This window comes from Ovis aries, chromosome 7 (genome assembly GCF_016772045.2).
Source record: "Ovis aries strain OAR_USU_Benz2616 breed Rambouillet chromosome 7, ARS-UI_Ramb_v3.0, whole genome shotgun sequence".
Classification (NCBI taxonomy): domain Eukaryota; kingdom Metazoa; phylum Chordata; class Mammalia; order Artiodactyla; family Bovidae; genus Ovis; species Ovis aries.
Window position 1 is genome coordinate 44,672,111 of NC_056060.1, and position 16,766 is coordinate 44,688,876.

Consider the following 16,766-nt stretch of genomic DNA (forward strand, 5'->3'; position numbering starts at 1 on the left):
TGCAGTGACTATGGGAGAGAATCTGGAGTGGGAGGAGAGGAAACACTACACACAAAAATCTGAACACCTGCCCTTGAGTGAAAATCTGGAGATTTTCATTTTTATTAAAATTTTCATTTGTCTCCTGAAAGAGTGGGTTTGTGTCAAGCCAAAATGATCCCTTCTGGTACTGGCTTCCCTCTTTTGAGATCATGACCCACTTTATGTTGTTCTGCCTCCTTGACGCCTGCTTCTTCTGGGTGTGCTGTTTATACAGGAAGCGAAAGGACCTGCTCTGCAAGACTGTCCCTCTCAGGAAGTCAGTGGAATAGCTCACATATGCTGTGATTTGGCTCTTCTTCAGGAAAAGTGTTCTGCAGCTCCTCAGTCCTCCAAGAGGATCGAGAGGGTACAGCAGTATCATTTTGGTATAACCTTCACCACTTTTGGAAAATAGCTAACAAAAGTCAAATCTTTCTAACATCTACTGCCTACTCAGCACCAGACACTGAGTACTGCGGACGATACACAGATCTGACAAACGGTTCCTGAAGTCCCCAAGGACATTTACAAATAACTAACATGCAGCAGGAAATTACAAGTATCCCAGGGACTGTGAACTTAGGAGAGATTATATCCAGCTACAATTGGAGCTTGGGGGTGGGGGAGGGGCGTGCAGACAGTTCAGTAATAAGTTCATAAAGGATATGCAAAAACAGGACAGGGCAGGGACTCATGGAAAGGGAAAGAAACGATAGAAGAACTGCAGCCCTTAGAGCAGGTTTCAACTTCTTCAGAGGACAAAGCACATGGAAAAGGAGCCTTAACATTAGCTACAGTCAAAATAATAACTAATAATCAAATAGGTTAAACCTAATACACCAATATTTTATCTCTGAAGCAAACCAATCAGTCTAACCAAAAGAAACGTATATACAAGGAAAATCTACAAACTAAAGCAAAATTACTAAGGTGCACTGGAAAATACTCACACGTACACACACACACCCCATACAGAAAAAAGAAATCCTTTTTTGTTTCTTAATCATTGAGAGGTGTGGGAGAAATGCTGAACTACAGCTCCACCAGCTTACCACTATCACAGATTCCTTTTAGGCTGTCAGTATAAAACTGCAGGATGATTCCCTAGCATTTTGTTCTAAACCCACAAATGAGACGGTTATGTGACCAGCTGCAGCTCCCTTCCTGCATTTCAGAAGCTCTGGGTGTCCACACACTTGCAGCTCTGTATAACCTCACACAAAAGACTGGCAGTTGGCCAAGAAGCCCCTGCCATGGTGTATATTCCCCAAGGTTCAAGATCTACCACTTAATTCCAATTCAGTCATGAAATAACTTGTACTTTAGTACCCTAGACGAAATGAAAGCAAATTAAAGTCCAGTCCAAGTTAATAAAGGTATTCCTCCAAAATGCAGTATACAAAGATGTTAAAGTACATAGTCTATTATTTTTAAAGAGATCTACAACTGGAATTCTACTCCATTAAGAAAATTCTAAGATAATTCTTTAAATTTCTTCAAGAGTTACTATTCCTTCATAATCTTACTAATAGCAACAAAACCCACTGTACACAGAGACTCAACTGTATTTCCAAACTTTCCCATTAAGCATCTCATGAACATTGCTAACTGTCAAGAAGAATGAAAGTTCTCAACATCTGGTGCATACAGATTGACACAACCTACAATGACGACTTAGAGCCAGATACCTCAAGGATGATCTTAATTCCTGCCGTTGAAGGAGAAATACTCACAACTTTATAGAAACACACAGTTCTGTCAGTTAGATGGTTGTGTCATTCTAGTATGTAAGTGTCCTGAGGGAAAGGGGGAAAATCTAATGAAAATACATTAACACCTTGGCCAATGCTTAATTTTTGTAGGAAGGAGTGTTTCATGAGATTAAACAACAATAAACTGAGCACTAGGTTCAGAAAATCTTCACAAGATTTTCACTTTTACTGATGTTTTTGCCTGCTTCTAGCTTGTCTCTCAGGTCTGGACATCGTCCACACAAAGAATCACTGAAACAGTAGCGATCTGGAGGACTAAATCTTAATACGGTTTATTCAGCAGCCACAGCATTATAACCGTAAACTTGTAAAAATGTAAACTTGGGAAGCCATGGACCTTTTCTCCCTGCCTTTTGATGGATACCTTTCTACAATACAATAGTCAACCAATGATACAGAAAGCATACAACTTCAGGAGAAAGTGTGAATCAAAAGCAGTATTTGGACCTTAAATCCCCGTTCCTGCCCAGTATTGCCTTCATGTATTGTTTTTGCCACACAGCATTCAAGGGCTGTATGGCAAAAACAAAAACCAAAGGGCTTCTTTCAATGTCAAAACCTTTCAAATTCAGTAAAATGATTAAAAACAATAAAGATTTATTCACAATTTACTAGTCAAGGTAAGAGATTTGCTTCACACCAAAGTAAAACTGTAAAATACACTGACTGTCTGAGCATACCAAATGGATGTGGACTGTTAAATATCACTTGTAACCTAAATAACCTCTTCTAAGTAGTCAGAAAAATTCTCACTTTATTGTCATTTATATGAAACAGACATGTATAGTGTATCACAAAGAGAGAATAAGGCCTCCAATATCCTTTTACAGGATGTGATACTTTAAAAAAAAAAAAAAAATTAGCCTGAGGACTTCCCTGGCGGTCCAGTGGTTAAGAATCTGCCTACCTATGCTGGGGACTCGGGTTCAATCCCTGGTTGGAGAACCAAGATCCCACACACTGCAGGGCAACTAAGCCCAATGCAGCCAAATACATAAAAAGAAAACATAATTTTAAAAGGAATTAGCCTAAAAGACTACACGTTAAATTCTCAACATTTACCTACAGAGAAGAGGAGGAGAGTCAACTGTGTTTAGACAGGAGAGACTGTCAAAATAATTTTTTAAACAAAGAAGTGAAGATTTTAAGATTATGTAACAAGATGTAAACTGGAACAGTAGGAACATGGATTTCTATCATGTTATTCTTTAATTAAAAACAAAACAAGAAAAAGAAAAGAAATCATAATGAACAACAACAGTTACCTTTCGTTTCCCTAAAGCTCAGTAGGATGGGAAGAAGAGGCAGCCAAGAAGTGGGAAGCGCCATGCAAGCTTACATCTGAATGATCAAGGACAGGCAGTCCTGACAGCCCCAGCCCTCCGCGCATCCCCACAGGTCCAGAGGGCAGTGCTGGCAGCCCCCACTGGCTTAGAGACTAGGGGAGGGGAAAGAGCCAGGAGACAAGCAAACACTTGTTCACACATAGTAAAGGAAGATCATTTTCAGAAAATATTAATACTTACCAGTATGTACTGTAGCTACTGCAATCCATACACACCGTGTGCTGTGCTTTTTCTTGCCTTTCTGATTTCTTATGGTTGGTTAAGGGTATTTGTGCATCTTCATAATGCTTTTTTGCATGGCCATTCACATACCTTCCAAAAATCAAATGAAAATATATTTTAATCTAAATACTGCTTTGGAAGTTAAAGTAGCAGGAGATGATCATAAAATTAGATGGTAATCAAATAAGAATGAGAAAGAATTCCTAATAAAGTACATTCAATCCTATAAGAGCATTCATCACTTGGTGATTCATTAAGCTGAGTTCTTAAAACATGCTCCTTTTTTGCAAACATACAATCAACTTTTAATTATACAGAAGACTGGGCTAGGCAAGGAAAGGCGCTATCTATTTAAATCAGTTTTAATACCACCTATCAACTCCTTTGCTGATTCTTTTGCTAGCCTTTTCCTTTTTTAAGCTTTTCTCAGGCTGCTAGCCCCCCAACTCAGGCTATTATCAAAGACAAGCTTTGTAAACTGAATTACTCAATCACTGTCCACAGGGCCACAAGCTCTGCTTGGGTTTCTGCTTAATATAAAACATGAGAGTCAGACATGGAAACAGGATAATCTCCCATCTCTTTCTCATCAATATGGCTTCAGATCTTTTATTTGAATGCCTGAATAATCACTCCACTAACATGGAAATAGGGCTTGTTTAAAAGAAATCCTAACAAAACACAAATCATCTCAAGCTTATATAAACTGTTATTTCTTACTACATGGACAAAGATAATCAAAGGTTGACTATAGTCATAAAAATTTTCTAACACTTTCCAACTCAGATTTAACAAATCATTTTATCACAAAAAGCAAAATGAAATTTAAATAAAGTTTCATCTATACCTTCACCTAAACACTGTACAATATAATGCCATAACTGACTACTACTTAAAGACCTTCATAAAGCAAAAACTTTCCAGTTACTAGCGAACAGCCAGTTTATAGACGGTAAGGACTAACTGTAAACTAAGAAGAGGCAAAACAATTGTTGCTTGTGTAGTAACAAAATCTGCTCAGAGTTAAGGTGACATTCTCATAAGGTTCCTTAATTGTACAGGAGCAACACTTACCTTGGAGAAAGTAGGATAGTTTTTGGTAAGCAGGGAGGATCACGGGCTTCCCTGGTGGCTCAGACAGTAAACAATCTGCCTGCAAAGCGGGAGACCTGGGTTTGATTTCTGGGTCGGGAAGATCCCCTAGAGGAGGGCATGGCAACCCATTCCAGTATTCTTTCCTGGAGAATCCCATGGACAGGGGGAGCCTGGTGGGCTACAGTCCATGGGGGTTACAAAGAGCCGGACACGACTGAGCGACTAAGTACAGCAGAGGGAGGATCAACTACCAAGCCCAGCCTCTCTACCCGAGGAAAACTAGAGGCATCAGAGGCACTACTAATGTCAATGTGATCATGCTTCCTCCCATTTTTTTCCACTATAATAAACATAGTAAAGACTTGTGTGTAGGGTCTTCTGTTCACAAAAGTGGACTAAAATGAATTTTAAAATATAAATAATTAAGAGTATAAATTCAAAAATTAGACAGCCTAGGTTTAAAAGTAGGCTTTGTCACATGCTGGTCTGGTAAACTTGGGCGAGTTACTTCACTTCTCTACTTCTGTTTCTCATCTATAAAACTGAGATAATAGTACTTATACCCTATGGGCTGCTGCTGCTGGTGATTATTATTATAATCCATGGCTCAGAAGGCATGCATGCATGCATGAATGTCAGTTTTATTTTACTTGTATTTTCCTTTATATGCTTACTTACTATCCATTCAGAATCTCAATAACGTGACTGCTTAGAAAGTCATCACATTAAACATACTTCAAGATAACACACTGGACAGATTAGAAAACATCCAATATTTAACTAAAAGATAACTTCCAAGGAACCCTATAGGTTCAGTATCTAATCAGCTCAATAGCCTATGCTTACATGTTTTTGTACTGTGCCATGAAAAACAACAGTAATATTTATGAGTACCCTCAGAATCCCATAAAAGTCAATATGGAACAATAATAAAGGCATTACCACTTTCAAGTCTTTGAAAACTGATCATCTGAACAGAGTATACAGTTCTTTACTAACCATACTGGAGCCTCTAAATGTACTAGATGTTTTCATGGTTGCTATAATAAATTTCAGTGATAAAGTAAGAAGTGTACTAAAGAGGACATTAAGATTAGCAATGTTTTGGCTAATATTCAAATACATATCAGAAGTTAACAGTCATGTATAAACTACTATAAAAATAAACATTTCCCTCATCCAGTTTTAGATTTTAACCAGATAGTTTGGTCTAAAAAAGGAAAAGTGTCATTATACAGCATCACAGATTTTTTAACAATACAAAAACTGGAAAAATAACTTAAATGGTACGGTGTCATAATGGCCAATAAGATATATAACTCAAATATGCTACCGATAAACTATATTTCCTAGCTCAAAGAATATTCAATTTAAGACTCCCCTATAGACAAGAGATCTAAATTACTAAAAAAATCAGAATTCTTGGCAGTCAACACCCAGGATTATATGATAAAAGAAAAATAGCCAATCAACTGTATAAAATGAAGATTCAAATGCAAGGTACTCTCATTATCTATGTAATCTACTTGATCATATTTCTCTGAAACTATGTCAAATTTCTAAACCTAAGATTGATTGCAACTGGAAACATACTACCTACAGAGCCTAGAAATTTTTCCATTTATTCTTCTAATACTTACTTAGAGAACTAAGTGTTGCTTGCTATTAAGAACCTTAATCTCTCTAATTTTTGAGAGTTTGTCAGGTCTTTTTGTTGACATATGACCTTCCAGATTTTGGTTGTAGAGCACTAGGAGGCAACTGGAGGACAGAACTACATAAATTTTATTGCATTATAATTCTCACCTCTCAAAATCTAGGAGAGGAATCTGTCTCTTCAAGTGCAGAATTTAAGTGCTTCTACTTCTCTTCTTTTTTTTTTTTTTTTTAAATGTTATCTGTACAAAGTATTTTCAGGTTCCCCAAATCCTAGAGATTTCAAAACCACAACAACCACAATTAAGATATGCAGTTAACATTTTCCAAAAGCACTCTTACGTGTACATGGAAAAAAAAAAACTCAATTCCAGACTGAAAATATGAAAAATCAAACATTAACTGAATGAAGATGCTCTCTTCATGCATTGAGTGTTTACAAATAATAATGGGGAAGCCACCCACATAAACACAATATAAATTTCAGACTGTAGGACTTAGTATGATTTCCCATCCCCTTGCTGCTAAGCTACTAACTTCTGAAGTAAATTCAAAGCAGATTTTCTAAGCTAAAAGAGCCATAGAAATAAAGTGCCTACTACTCGGCACACCAAGTCTGATACTTATTTGAGTTTGTGTTAGAAGAAAGAGTTACTACAATAGTTGATATTTAAGTAACATCATTTTGAAGCCAAGAACTAGGAGGGAAAGCTTAGGCTTGAACCAGGCTTGGGAGTGTTAAGTCCCTAGAAAGCAAAAATGTCCTAATGGAACAGTGAAATATTTGGTACGTCTTAGACACCGTTAATAATGAACTTCACAGTGAGACCATTGTCAAGGGAATTCCTTTATCTGTTTTGTTTTCAGAGGAATGATATGGGATCTGGGATTTGATTCAAAGGTCAGTAGAGGCAGGGATGAGGTAGGTGACAGGGGAGACAAAACTGGCTGCATGCCCATCAAATCTTCTAGAAGACTGTCCGGGTCATCACATTCTTCTGAGTATCGACAGAAAGGGGCCCCCACCCCAGCCACTAGCGTTTCCTCAGTTCCACCGCTGAGCAAAGGGGTTCTGTCAGGAGAGGGAAGCCCTACAGCGAAGTATGTACACACCATGATTAAACAATGGTGCTAAATAAATCCAAATCGATGGAACTCCGACCAAAGCTCAAAGGTAAACTGAAAACAAGCAAGCTGGGCAGTTAAGTAACAATAAGCGTGTCACCTACCTTCCACAGTGGACACTTGAACAAGTCAGACAGACCCAGGGGCTTTTGTTGGACCGGCACACTAATAAAAAGAAAAATACACAATATACCAATTGTATCATGTTATTTCCCAGTTTCTCCCCTAATCTGTAATAACACATCCTGTGATTAAGTTATAAATTCCATGGCTGCTTAGGTGCACGGAGATCACAAATCCCCGCTTTGTGAGTGCATTTACACAAAATGGCTGCCTAATTAAAGTTACACGGCAAGGAATCCGAACGCATGTCCACAGCAGCTGCTCACTGTCACTGTTGACTCAACTCAAACAGTTTAACCACAAGTTAAACACATTTCTCCTTCATTACTTAGTCCTTTCTGCCATAGTCTCTGACAAGTTAAGGACAATCTATTGTCTCATTAAAAATATTTTCTAAGTCTAATTCTTTGAATCACATGTCTTTACCATACAGATCATAAGGTACTATAAATGACAGCTCTTTCAGTTTATTTAGTGAGAGGCAAAGCCTAAGGATACAGTTCGGAAGACTAAGCCCAATTCTTCCCAAATTAATGCCTGTTACATTAAATATAATTCTAAAATTATAACTGCATGTAATTCTAGCTGAGGGTATAATCAGGATATTAATTACTTTGAGTATTTACTATAGGGATGAGGTAGGCAAACAGGGTATGAAAACTTTTAAAATATTGATTACAATTTTGCTTGCTGTGTACTTATTCAATTTTTTCAGCCCTATAAACATAACAGTGATTTTAAAAGGGAAGGGATGTAAGAATCACCTGAGAACAACTTTTTCAAAATACACATGTTCTCCAAGCAGAGACATCTACATTGAGGTGTGGACAGAAGGACCAAAGAGCATGTCTGTTTGAGGAAGGTAACTTCCCAGGTGACTCCCTGAGACAACTACCTGAGAACCACTAGGCAGCCTCCTAGGGGCATGAGAGGGACAGCACAGCCAACACTCAGGATTATAATAAATCGACCGCCTGGCACACAGTATATGCTCAATAAACACTTGTTGAGGCGAATTCAGGTGTCTTAGTTCAAGATACTAAACTCTTCCAAGATCTGATCCCTACTATATCGGTCTTGCCTAATCAATATGTTACAATCAGCCTTTCTTATTGCTAAGAAAAATCAGCCAACACTGGAAATAAAGTGACTATAAGCCCTTTCAATGTATAATGAAACACATTATATTGATACAATGAATATCCCAAAGATATTTAATTATAATACCATTGTGTGACCTGCTGTTTACTACTGATTAGGACTCAAATTCCATGAAGTTACAGGTAAAATTGTAGGATTTTATTTGGTAGAGATAATAGCTGTCCAGCATACTCCGAGGGCTATGGTTTTACTGCCCTGCAAGACATTAATTGATTTTATATCTAACCTAGCAATTTACTTCAACATTCATTCTTTGGTGTCTGCATTCACTCAATCCCTCAAACGCTCTTGGAACCAGCTTTACCATCCCACTGGTTCCCTCATTACTGAGTTAAATAAGCCTTTGCCATACATTCACTTTATATTTGTTTAGGAGGGGAGGAGAGGGCAAGGAGGAATAGGGGAACACAATCATACGCTGCGCAATAGACTCTGCCTGTCTGCCCAGCACAGCGTTCTATTTGCACCTAAGGAAGTTTGTGCGCGCATGCTCAGTAATGTCCAACTGCAGCCCATAGACTGTACCCTACCGGGCTTCTCTGTCCGTGGAATTTTCCAGGCAAGAATACTGGAGTGGGTTGCCACTTCCTACTCCAGGGGATCTTCCCCACCCAGGGATAGAACTAGAGTCTCCTGCATTGGCAAGTGGATTCTTCAACTTTACACCAGCTGGGAAGCCCGTAAGAAAGCTGTCAGTGGTAAAAGTCCCCTTCCAGTTAACCAAGGGCTTTACCTTACCTTTACCTTTCCTTATTGCATTATGTCAACTGCTAAGGGCCATCCTGAAGGCATTTTAGTTTTTTACTCAGTTGGGTCCCAGTTTGTTATACATGCATATAAGTCACATGACAAAGACTAATAAGAAGAAGGCCAAACTGCTAACAGCTATTTTACGCAGGTACATGGGAAGACCACTGTGAGGCAGTCTCGGCTATTGGCTTTTTATGTGTACACACCCCTGTGGCATCTGATTTATATCAATAAAAACATGACAGTCATATAGTTTGAAAAGAAAGACCTATAAAGTATATTTTTTAAAAGAAAAATAAATTAGAACACAGTTTACTTGAAACAGATAATCCTGGTCTGAGATACAATTTGAAGGGCTAAAAAACTACAAATATTATCTAGTTGTATTCCTCCACAAATCTTTTTCTTTTAGTAAAGACTAAGAAATATTGTATTCAGTCTGGAAAAAAAGTTTAATATGATCCTGAAATAAGTAATTATAATAGTAAGTTGTTTTGTTTTTTAAGATTCGTTTTCAGTTCAGTTCAGTCATTCAGTCGTGTCCAACTCTGCGACCCCATGAATCACAGCACCCCAGGCCTCCCCGTCCATTACCAACTCCCGGAGTTCACTCAAACCCACATCCATCGAGTCAGTGATGCCATCCAGCCATCTCATCCTCTGTCGTCCTCTTCTCCTCCTGCCCCTAATCCCTCCCAGCATCAGAGTCTTTTCCAATGAGTCAACTCTTCGCATGAGGTGGCCAAAATACTGGAGTTTCAGCTTTAGCATCATTCCTTCCAAAAGAAATCCCAGGGCTGATCTCCTTGCAGTCCAAGGGACTCTCAAGAGTCTTCTCCAACACCACAGTTCAAAAGCATCAATTCTTCGGCACTCAGCCTTCTTCTAGAACTGGACATGGAACAACAGACTGGTTCCAAATAGGAAAAGGAGTACGTCAAGGCTGTATATTGTCACCCTGCTTATTTAACTTATATGCAGAATATATCACGAGAAACACTGGACTGGAAGAAACACAAGCTGGAATCAAGATTGCTGGGAGAAATATCAATAACCTCAGATATGCAGATGACACCACCCTTATGGCAGAAAGTGAAGAGGAACTAAAAAGCCTCTTGATGAAAGTGAAAGTGGAGAGTGAAAAGTTGCCTTAAAGCTCAACATTCAGAAAACGAAGATCAGGGCATCTGGTCACATCCCTTCATGGGAAATAGATGGGGAAACAGTGGCTGACTATTTTGGAAGGCTCCAAAATCACTGCAGATGGTGATTGCAGCCATGAAATTAAAAGACGCTTACTCCTTGGAAGGAAAGTTATGACCAACCTAGAGAGCATATTCAGAAGCAGAGACATTACTTTGCCAACTAAGGTCCGTCTAGTCAAGGCTATGGTTTTTCATGTGGTCACATATGGATGTGAGAGTTGGACTGTGAAGATTCGTTTTAGGTGGAGCATTTTAAAAGTCTTTGTTGTATTTGTTACAATGTTTCTGTTTTGTGTTTTTTGGGGGGTTGTGGCCACTAGGCATGTAGGATCTTAGCTCCCCAACCAGGGACTGAACCCACACTGGCTGCATTAGAAGGCAAAGTGTAACCACTGGACCTGCAGGAAAGTCCTCAGGCCCCAAGTTTTTAACCATTAGACGGTTTTGCTTTTTGAACTATGGGAAGATTATTTTTGCCCTGCCTCTGAATGAGGAAAAGAAAACCTAGAACAAAATCACTGTTGTGTTCCCTACCAAGTGTTCACCCCCATCCCCCCACCCTGATGGTTGTAAAGTGTATGCATGGACAAAAAATACATACAATATTGTGATCTAATTTTTCTACTCAGTATAGTAAATGCATTTCTTCGTGTTACTAAATTGGAACATGCGTGCATGCTCAGTCACTAAATTATATCTGACTCTTTTGCAATCCCATGGACTGTAGCCTTCTAGGATCCTTTATCCATGCAATTTTCCAGGCAAGAATACTGGAGTGGGTTGCCATTTCCTACTCCAGGGGATCTTCCTAACTCAGCGATTGAACCCACATCTCCTGCATTGGCAGGCAGATTCTTCAGCCACCAGGGATGCCCACTAAATTAGAAGAGTGTACTCTTGTCTTATAAAATCTCAGTTACCTCATAAAGTTTTAATTCCTTAGTTTTAAATTTCAGAAAATATGCTAGGCTGAGGGAAGGAAGAATAGGGAAGAAACTGCCTAACACGTGTAGGGGGTGATGAAATGTCTTGGAACAAGATGGGGACGATCGCTGTGGATGTACTGAATGCGCTGCGTTTAGCTGCTCATTTCAGACGGTTGGTTTGGAGGAGCACCCCCCCCCCCCCCCCCGCGGCCACAGGCTGACTCGGCACTTCACTGTTGAGTGCACAGTTCTCCTGGTTGGAGAACTAAGATCCCACAGCTGCACACCGTGGCAAAAAATAAATTTTAAAAAAATTTTTTAAGGTTAATCTTATGTTTTATGAATTATACCTCAGTTAAATAAATAAATAGGTGCTTAAGACAGGGATAGGAGAGAGAATAAAAGGAAGTAAAATAGCCTTGACATTCCAAAACACTGGAAACAAGTGAGTGTGTCTATTACTAAATCTCATAAAAAAGACCTCATTTTCTAAATTAAGAAACCAAATTTCTTCTATCACGAATATTTACAATAAGAAAGTTAAGATTTAATGTGTGATAGGACATTTGGTCTTGGCTATTTAAAGGACAGTACTCTCTGAGTGCGTAATACTTTCACAACGGAAGAACATCTGAAGGCTAGGAAACTACAGGGAATAGGGTTATTATGAAGCCATTTATTACACTGCTTTGGTGAATATTCACTCTGTTTAAATATCCCTTATCCAAATTATGAAACCTTTAATGTACCCAGGAAAATTATAAAATAGAAGAAAAAATGCTGGCTGTAATTTAAATGCTCTATTATTGCTACAAATAGAACAGGTCATAACATGAGTAAAAGACTACTACAAATAATCAAAATCATTCTAATCATCTTAAGGGGACAATCTTATTATAAAAGGTAGTCTCAGTTTACAGACAGATGGGTTTCAGATTTATCTGTGGGATGAACGCATTTCCTGTGGAAACTGCATTAGAGGTTTGCAGGCTATTCTATAAAACTCTATAAGAACCATTACAAAACTGAAATACTATATTGTGTGTGTGTGTATAAAATAAAACCATACATAGTCAATAAAAATGTTTCTAAGCTATAAACTATTCAACAAAACATAAAAACATTAAACAAAGGTTTTTATTTTTTAAACGGTAAATGCTGGTACTTAAGAGAAAGTGGGTGATAAGGATGGAAACTTATAGAAGTTCAGAATGATAAGCCATAACTGAGAACTCATAAAGGCCCTTTTTATTAGGCCTAATTACACTTCAAGGTGATGTCAGGGCAAGGAAGCCATGCAGTGTATTTCCCACACTGTTACACATGGCCACAGGAGGGTCACTGGATCTCATAAACACAGTCAGGTCTTCTTTCCAGGTTATGAAATGTCCTCAGAGTTACTCTCCTCCAGCAATCTGTCCCATTTGCCAAGACTCTTGCGGCCCCAAGCCGAGGTCTCCTCTCTCAGCTCCTGGGCATCTCAGCCTGGGGGACAGACACTGTCTAGTTCCCCTCATTCTCTTCCTGCTGCTGTGGCCTCGGGACCCTGCCCTGTTCTCACCCTCAGCCACAAGCTCTGTAAGTTGGCAGAAACACCCCTTTAGAGGGGGTAGAGACTCTTGATCCTCTCCCGAGCTAGGGCCATTCTGCACAAGGTAGAAGCTTTGACACAGGCTGGGCAGGCAAGAGAGGTAGAGGAGCCCCAGATTCTAAAACATGCTCATATTCATGCATTCTTGCTAAAGCCCCCAAAAGCTTTACCTCTCTGGAAATCCAGAAGTGACAACTGGTGGTGGGAAGGCATCCAAGTGATCTACAAACCAAAGTGGTTTTACTCCCTACTATTCCTATGAAGGGGCTTCCCTGGTGGCTCAGCAGTAAAGACTCTACCTGCCAATGCAGGAGACAGGAGTTCAATCCCTGGGTTGGGAAGATCCCCTGGAGGAGGAAATGGCAACCTACTCCAGTATTCTTGCCTGGGAAATCTCATGGACAGAGGAGAATGGTGGGCTACAGTCTACGGGGTCATAAAAGATTCAGACATGACTTAGCAACTCAACAACAACAACGTTCCTATGAAGGGAAGACTGATCTGCTCCTTTACCAAGAGACAAAGAAAGGCAGAAAACTAGGGAGTTCTGAGCTCAAAGAGGCCTATTTACACACAAATACTTTTAGGTTGTGTCAGAAGACAAAATGGCATCCACACTGAATATAAATTTCTTCCCACTGATTTTCAATATCCTTAGTATCCACTACATAGAATCTAGTAAGATAGAGTACTTTTGATATCCAAGCCCCATCAACAATTCTCCTGGAATCCTACTTTTTAATAAAACAGCATGCACAAATGCTACGACACAACTTAGTCACTGTCTCTACACGCAAGAATAGTCCAAGCACACAGCGCCGACGGGCAGGCACTTTATAGTGCATCCACCATGCAGCAGTTGCTCCAACCGGCAGAGAGGCTCTTACGCTTCTCGAGAATTCACAATCGTGAGGATGACCAGGGTTCCAGTCCTGGCCCTACCATTACTACTTAAAGAACTGAGAACATCACTACTGTGCTGGGTCTGTTTCTTCACTGTAAAATGAAGACTGAGTGATAAGCATGTCCCCTGTAAGTGTAAAATTATTCAAAGAAGATAAAGCCCAAAATAGATGAAATATTATCATTCCCTATAGATAAAATTCTTCCACTCTCCTAATTTTCTTAAAAGGCTTAACAAAAAGATTAATTGCTAATGTAGTATAATTTTCTAAATCAACGCTCTTCAGGTTTTTTTTTTCCTTTTTCCCTGCTCCACAATGCCTGAGAGGCAAGCATTCCCAGCACACTGCCTGTCAGTAACAGCAGAGTCGCTGCTGCGGCATCACTGTTCAAACCCACTGGAGACAAAAGTGCTGCTCCAACAGTGAGACTCAGATCACCACTCCCTCCACCACCAACACACAGAGCTTTTTAAGTGCACCCCTCTAAAAAATTAGCAACCCAGAAAAAAATAGTTGTAACTTACGTTTGTTTTAAAGAGTCAAGTTCATTTTTATCTATTTAACATCCACCTAGCACATACTATGTGCCAAGCACTACTGCACTTTACTGTGCCACTTTATAGATATTCCTCATTTAATCCTCTATAGTCCAAAGAGGTGTGTACTATGATTTAGCCTGTTTGGTAGATAAGGAAGCAGTGGCATATGACTGAGAAGTTACATACCTTGCTACATTAGTAAGGGACAGAACTGGAACTCAAATTCAATGTTTGAAGGCAGGGACTGCTGCGAAGCAGAAGCCCAGCAAGTTGTTATTTTTGCTTTAAAAAGATTCCATACTATGTGTTCCTGTAAGTGTTATATACCTGTATATAAACTGTTTGACATCTCAAAGGATATACAGTAACTGTTAACAGTCATGTAAAAAGAATGAGATGGGGGACTGGAGCCACACAGCCCTACTTTCAACTCTGCTGTCTGAATTTTGTAATAAAGCATTACTTCTTTTATAACAAAAATTAAATTTAAATGTCTTAAATTTAAAGATACTGGTATTATAAAGCTGTCTTAATAAAACAGACTTATTCTAAATTATTAAGCATAGGTGGTAAGTGAAAACAAAACCCCAAATTACAACTCTATGGGTCTGAAAACACACCAATGAAAAAACATTTGCAGCTGTTTCTCAAAACACACATACACACACATACACAAATACTCCATGAAAGTATCAACAGCAGAGTTACTCCTCTTGAAATCGAAGGATAGGGCAGAAATATCATAAAAAATTCTATAAATATTCCAGTATATATACGAGTAGAAACAGACTCCAGGACTAACCCAGTTTACCCTCTGACTGATATATTTTTAGATGTGTTGCTGTTGTTCAGTCGCTCAGAGAGCAAGGCATATAATCTTTATACCATAAACGCTCTCTGAACCATATACTCACAAGCCTATTCTATGCTAAAATTTCTGAAGTCTATCTTCAACTTGAACTCTCTGAAATTACTGCGGTAAGGAGTGAGTGGTAAAGTCACATGGATAAAGCAGGAAATGGGCTGTAAGGTAGTCCGCACAAGAAGAAATCCGGCTACACTAAGCAACTGCCAAAGTGCCAAAGCAGCCAAAATCACTGTCTGTGTTCTCACTCCCACCCTGATACCGCTGCCCATTCTGAGAGTGGGCACCGGGTTCCCAAGAAACAGGAAAATTCCCCTATAAAGCAACAAGCAGTACCCAGGGCTAAAGAAGTAAGCCAACGCTGGAGGAGGAGGAGACCAAGCTTGAGCACCCAATCCAAAGTGCTCAGAGCAGCAGGTTCACAGAGGATGATGGGACGGAGGGTGCAGGGCCAAGGCAGCGGCAGCAGTTAAGAAGTGAAGTTTATCTTGGTCGCCTTTCCACCTTCCCCGTCTCGCAGCTCTCTCTTCCTCAGTTCCATTCTTATTCAAGGCTGGCAATCAGTTAATCTCTCCTGAATCATTAGATAAGCAAATTGCTTTCTGGTAAGGTCATGGTTCAGTATTTCTTACAGCCATTCTTTCCCTTCTGTTTAATGGCCCTATGAAAGATGAAAGATAACCACAAATTCTTGAACGCTCCTCCCACTGAGAGGCAGGTCTATGTCCTCTTGCCTTGAATCTGGGCCGGCTCTGTCAGTGCCCTGACCAGCTGAATGTGGCAGGGGGACCGGGTGTCAGTGCGCAGGTCTCAGTTGTAAGGAATTGACAGTTTTCTCTTTTTATGGCTTGGAATGCTTGCTCTTGGGGTGGCCGGCCACCATGGAAGAAGCCTAAGCACCCTGTGAGAAACACAATATAAGAAAGCCAAACAACGCAGAGAGACCTTGCAGAAGATGACACCTTAGTGTGTGCTGGGGACAGGGGTGCAGAAACAGGGCGCACATAAGCTTGTGACAGGTGAGTTAAGAGGCCACCAGGGAAGTGGATGCTCCAGCTTAAGGAACTCCAGCTGGTTCTTCCTGAATGCCTGACCTACAAGATCATAAGCAAAATGAAATGATTGTTTTAAGCTACTAAGATGACAGCATCCACCATTCACCCCCCCCCGCAAACGACTCATAGGAATGAGTGACACTGCCATTTAGTAGAGGTGAGGATGAGACCCTTCAAGAGGCTCTATCCCGTAGGAATCAAAACCATCCAAAGACTAGACGATACCCTCTGCAACAGAGGTGGTGACGGTAAAACACTGGGGGCCATCATCAACTGAGCTGCCAGCATCCCTCAGGACTGGCTCTCTCTGTATCCTGTCAATATTTTAAATCTAGACGTGCAGCATAATAAGACAACCTAATTCTTGGGCGGAATATCACATAGTACAAAACGACCTTCAAAAATCTCA

At 39.8% G+C, this 16,766-nt stretch overlaps 1 protein-coding gene across 16 annotated transcripts in view; it reads right to left on the reverse strand.

Annotated features, from left to right (window-relative positions):
• The window catches only part of USP3 (ubiquitin specific peptidase 3), a 236,728-nt gene that overhangs the window by 65,878 nt on the left and 154,084 nt on the right, over positions 1 to 16,766 (reverse strand). For 6 of the 16 annotated variants that reach the window (XM_042252353.1, XM_060417836.1, XM_060417835.1 and 3 more), the window contains 2 exons: positions 7,342 to 7,402; positions 3,320 to 3,451 (listed from right to left, as the gene is read on the reverse strand). In XM_042252353.1, coding sequence (XP_042108287.1) covers positions 3,320 to 3,451; positions 7,342 to 7,402 — 193 coding nt within the window. Of the gene's footprint in view, positions 1 to 3,319; positions 3,452 to 4,435; positions 4,515 to 6,262; positions 6,386 to 7,341; positions 7,403 to 9,892; positions 16,575 to 16,766 lie in introns of those variants that run through there. The other 10 variants (XM_042252354.1, XM_042252355.2, XM_060417834.1 and 7 more) reach the window with 8 other exon arrangements.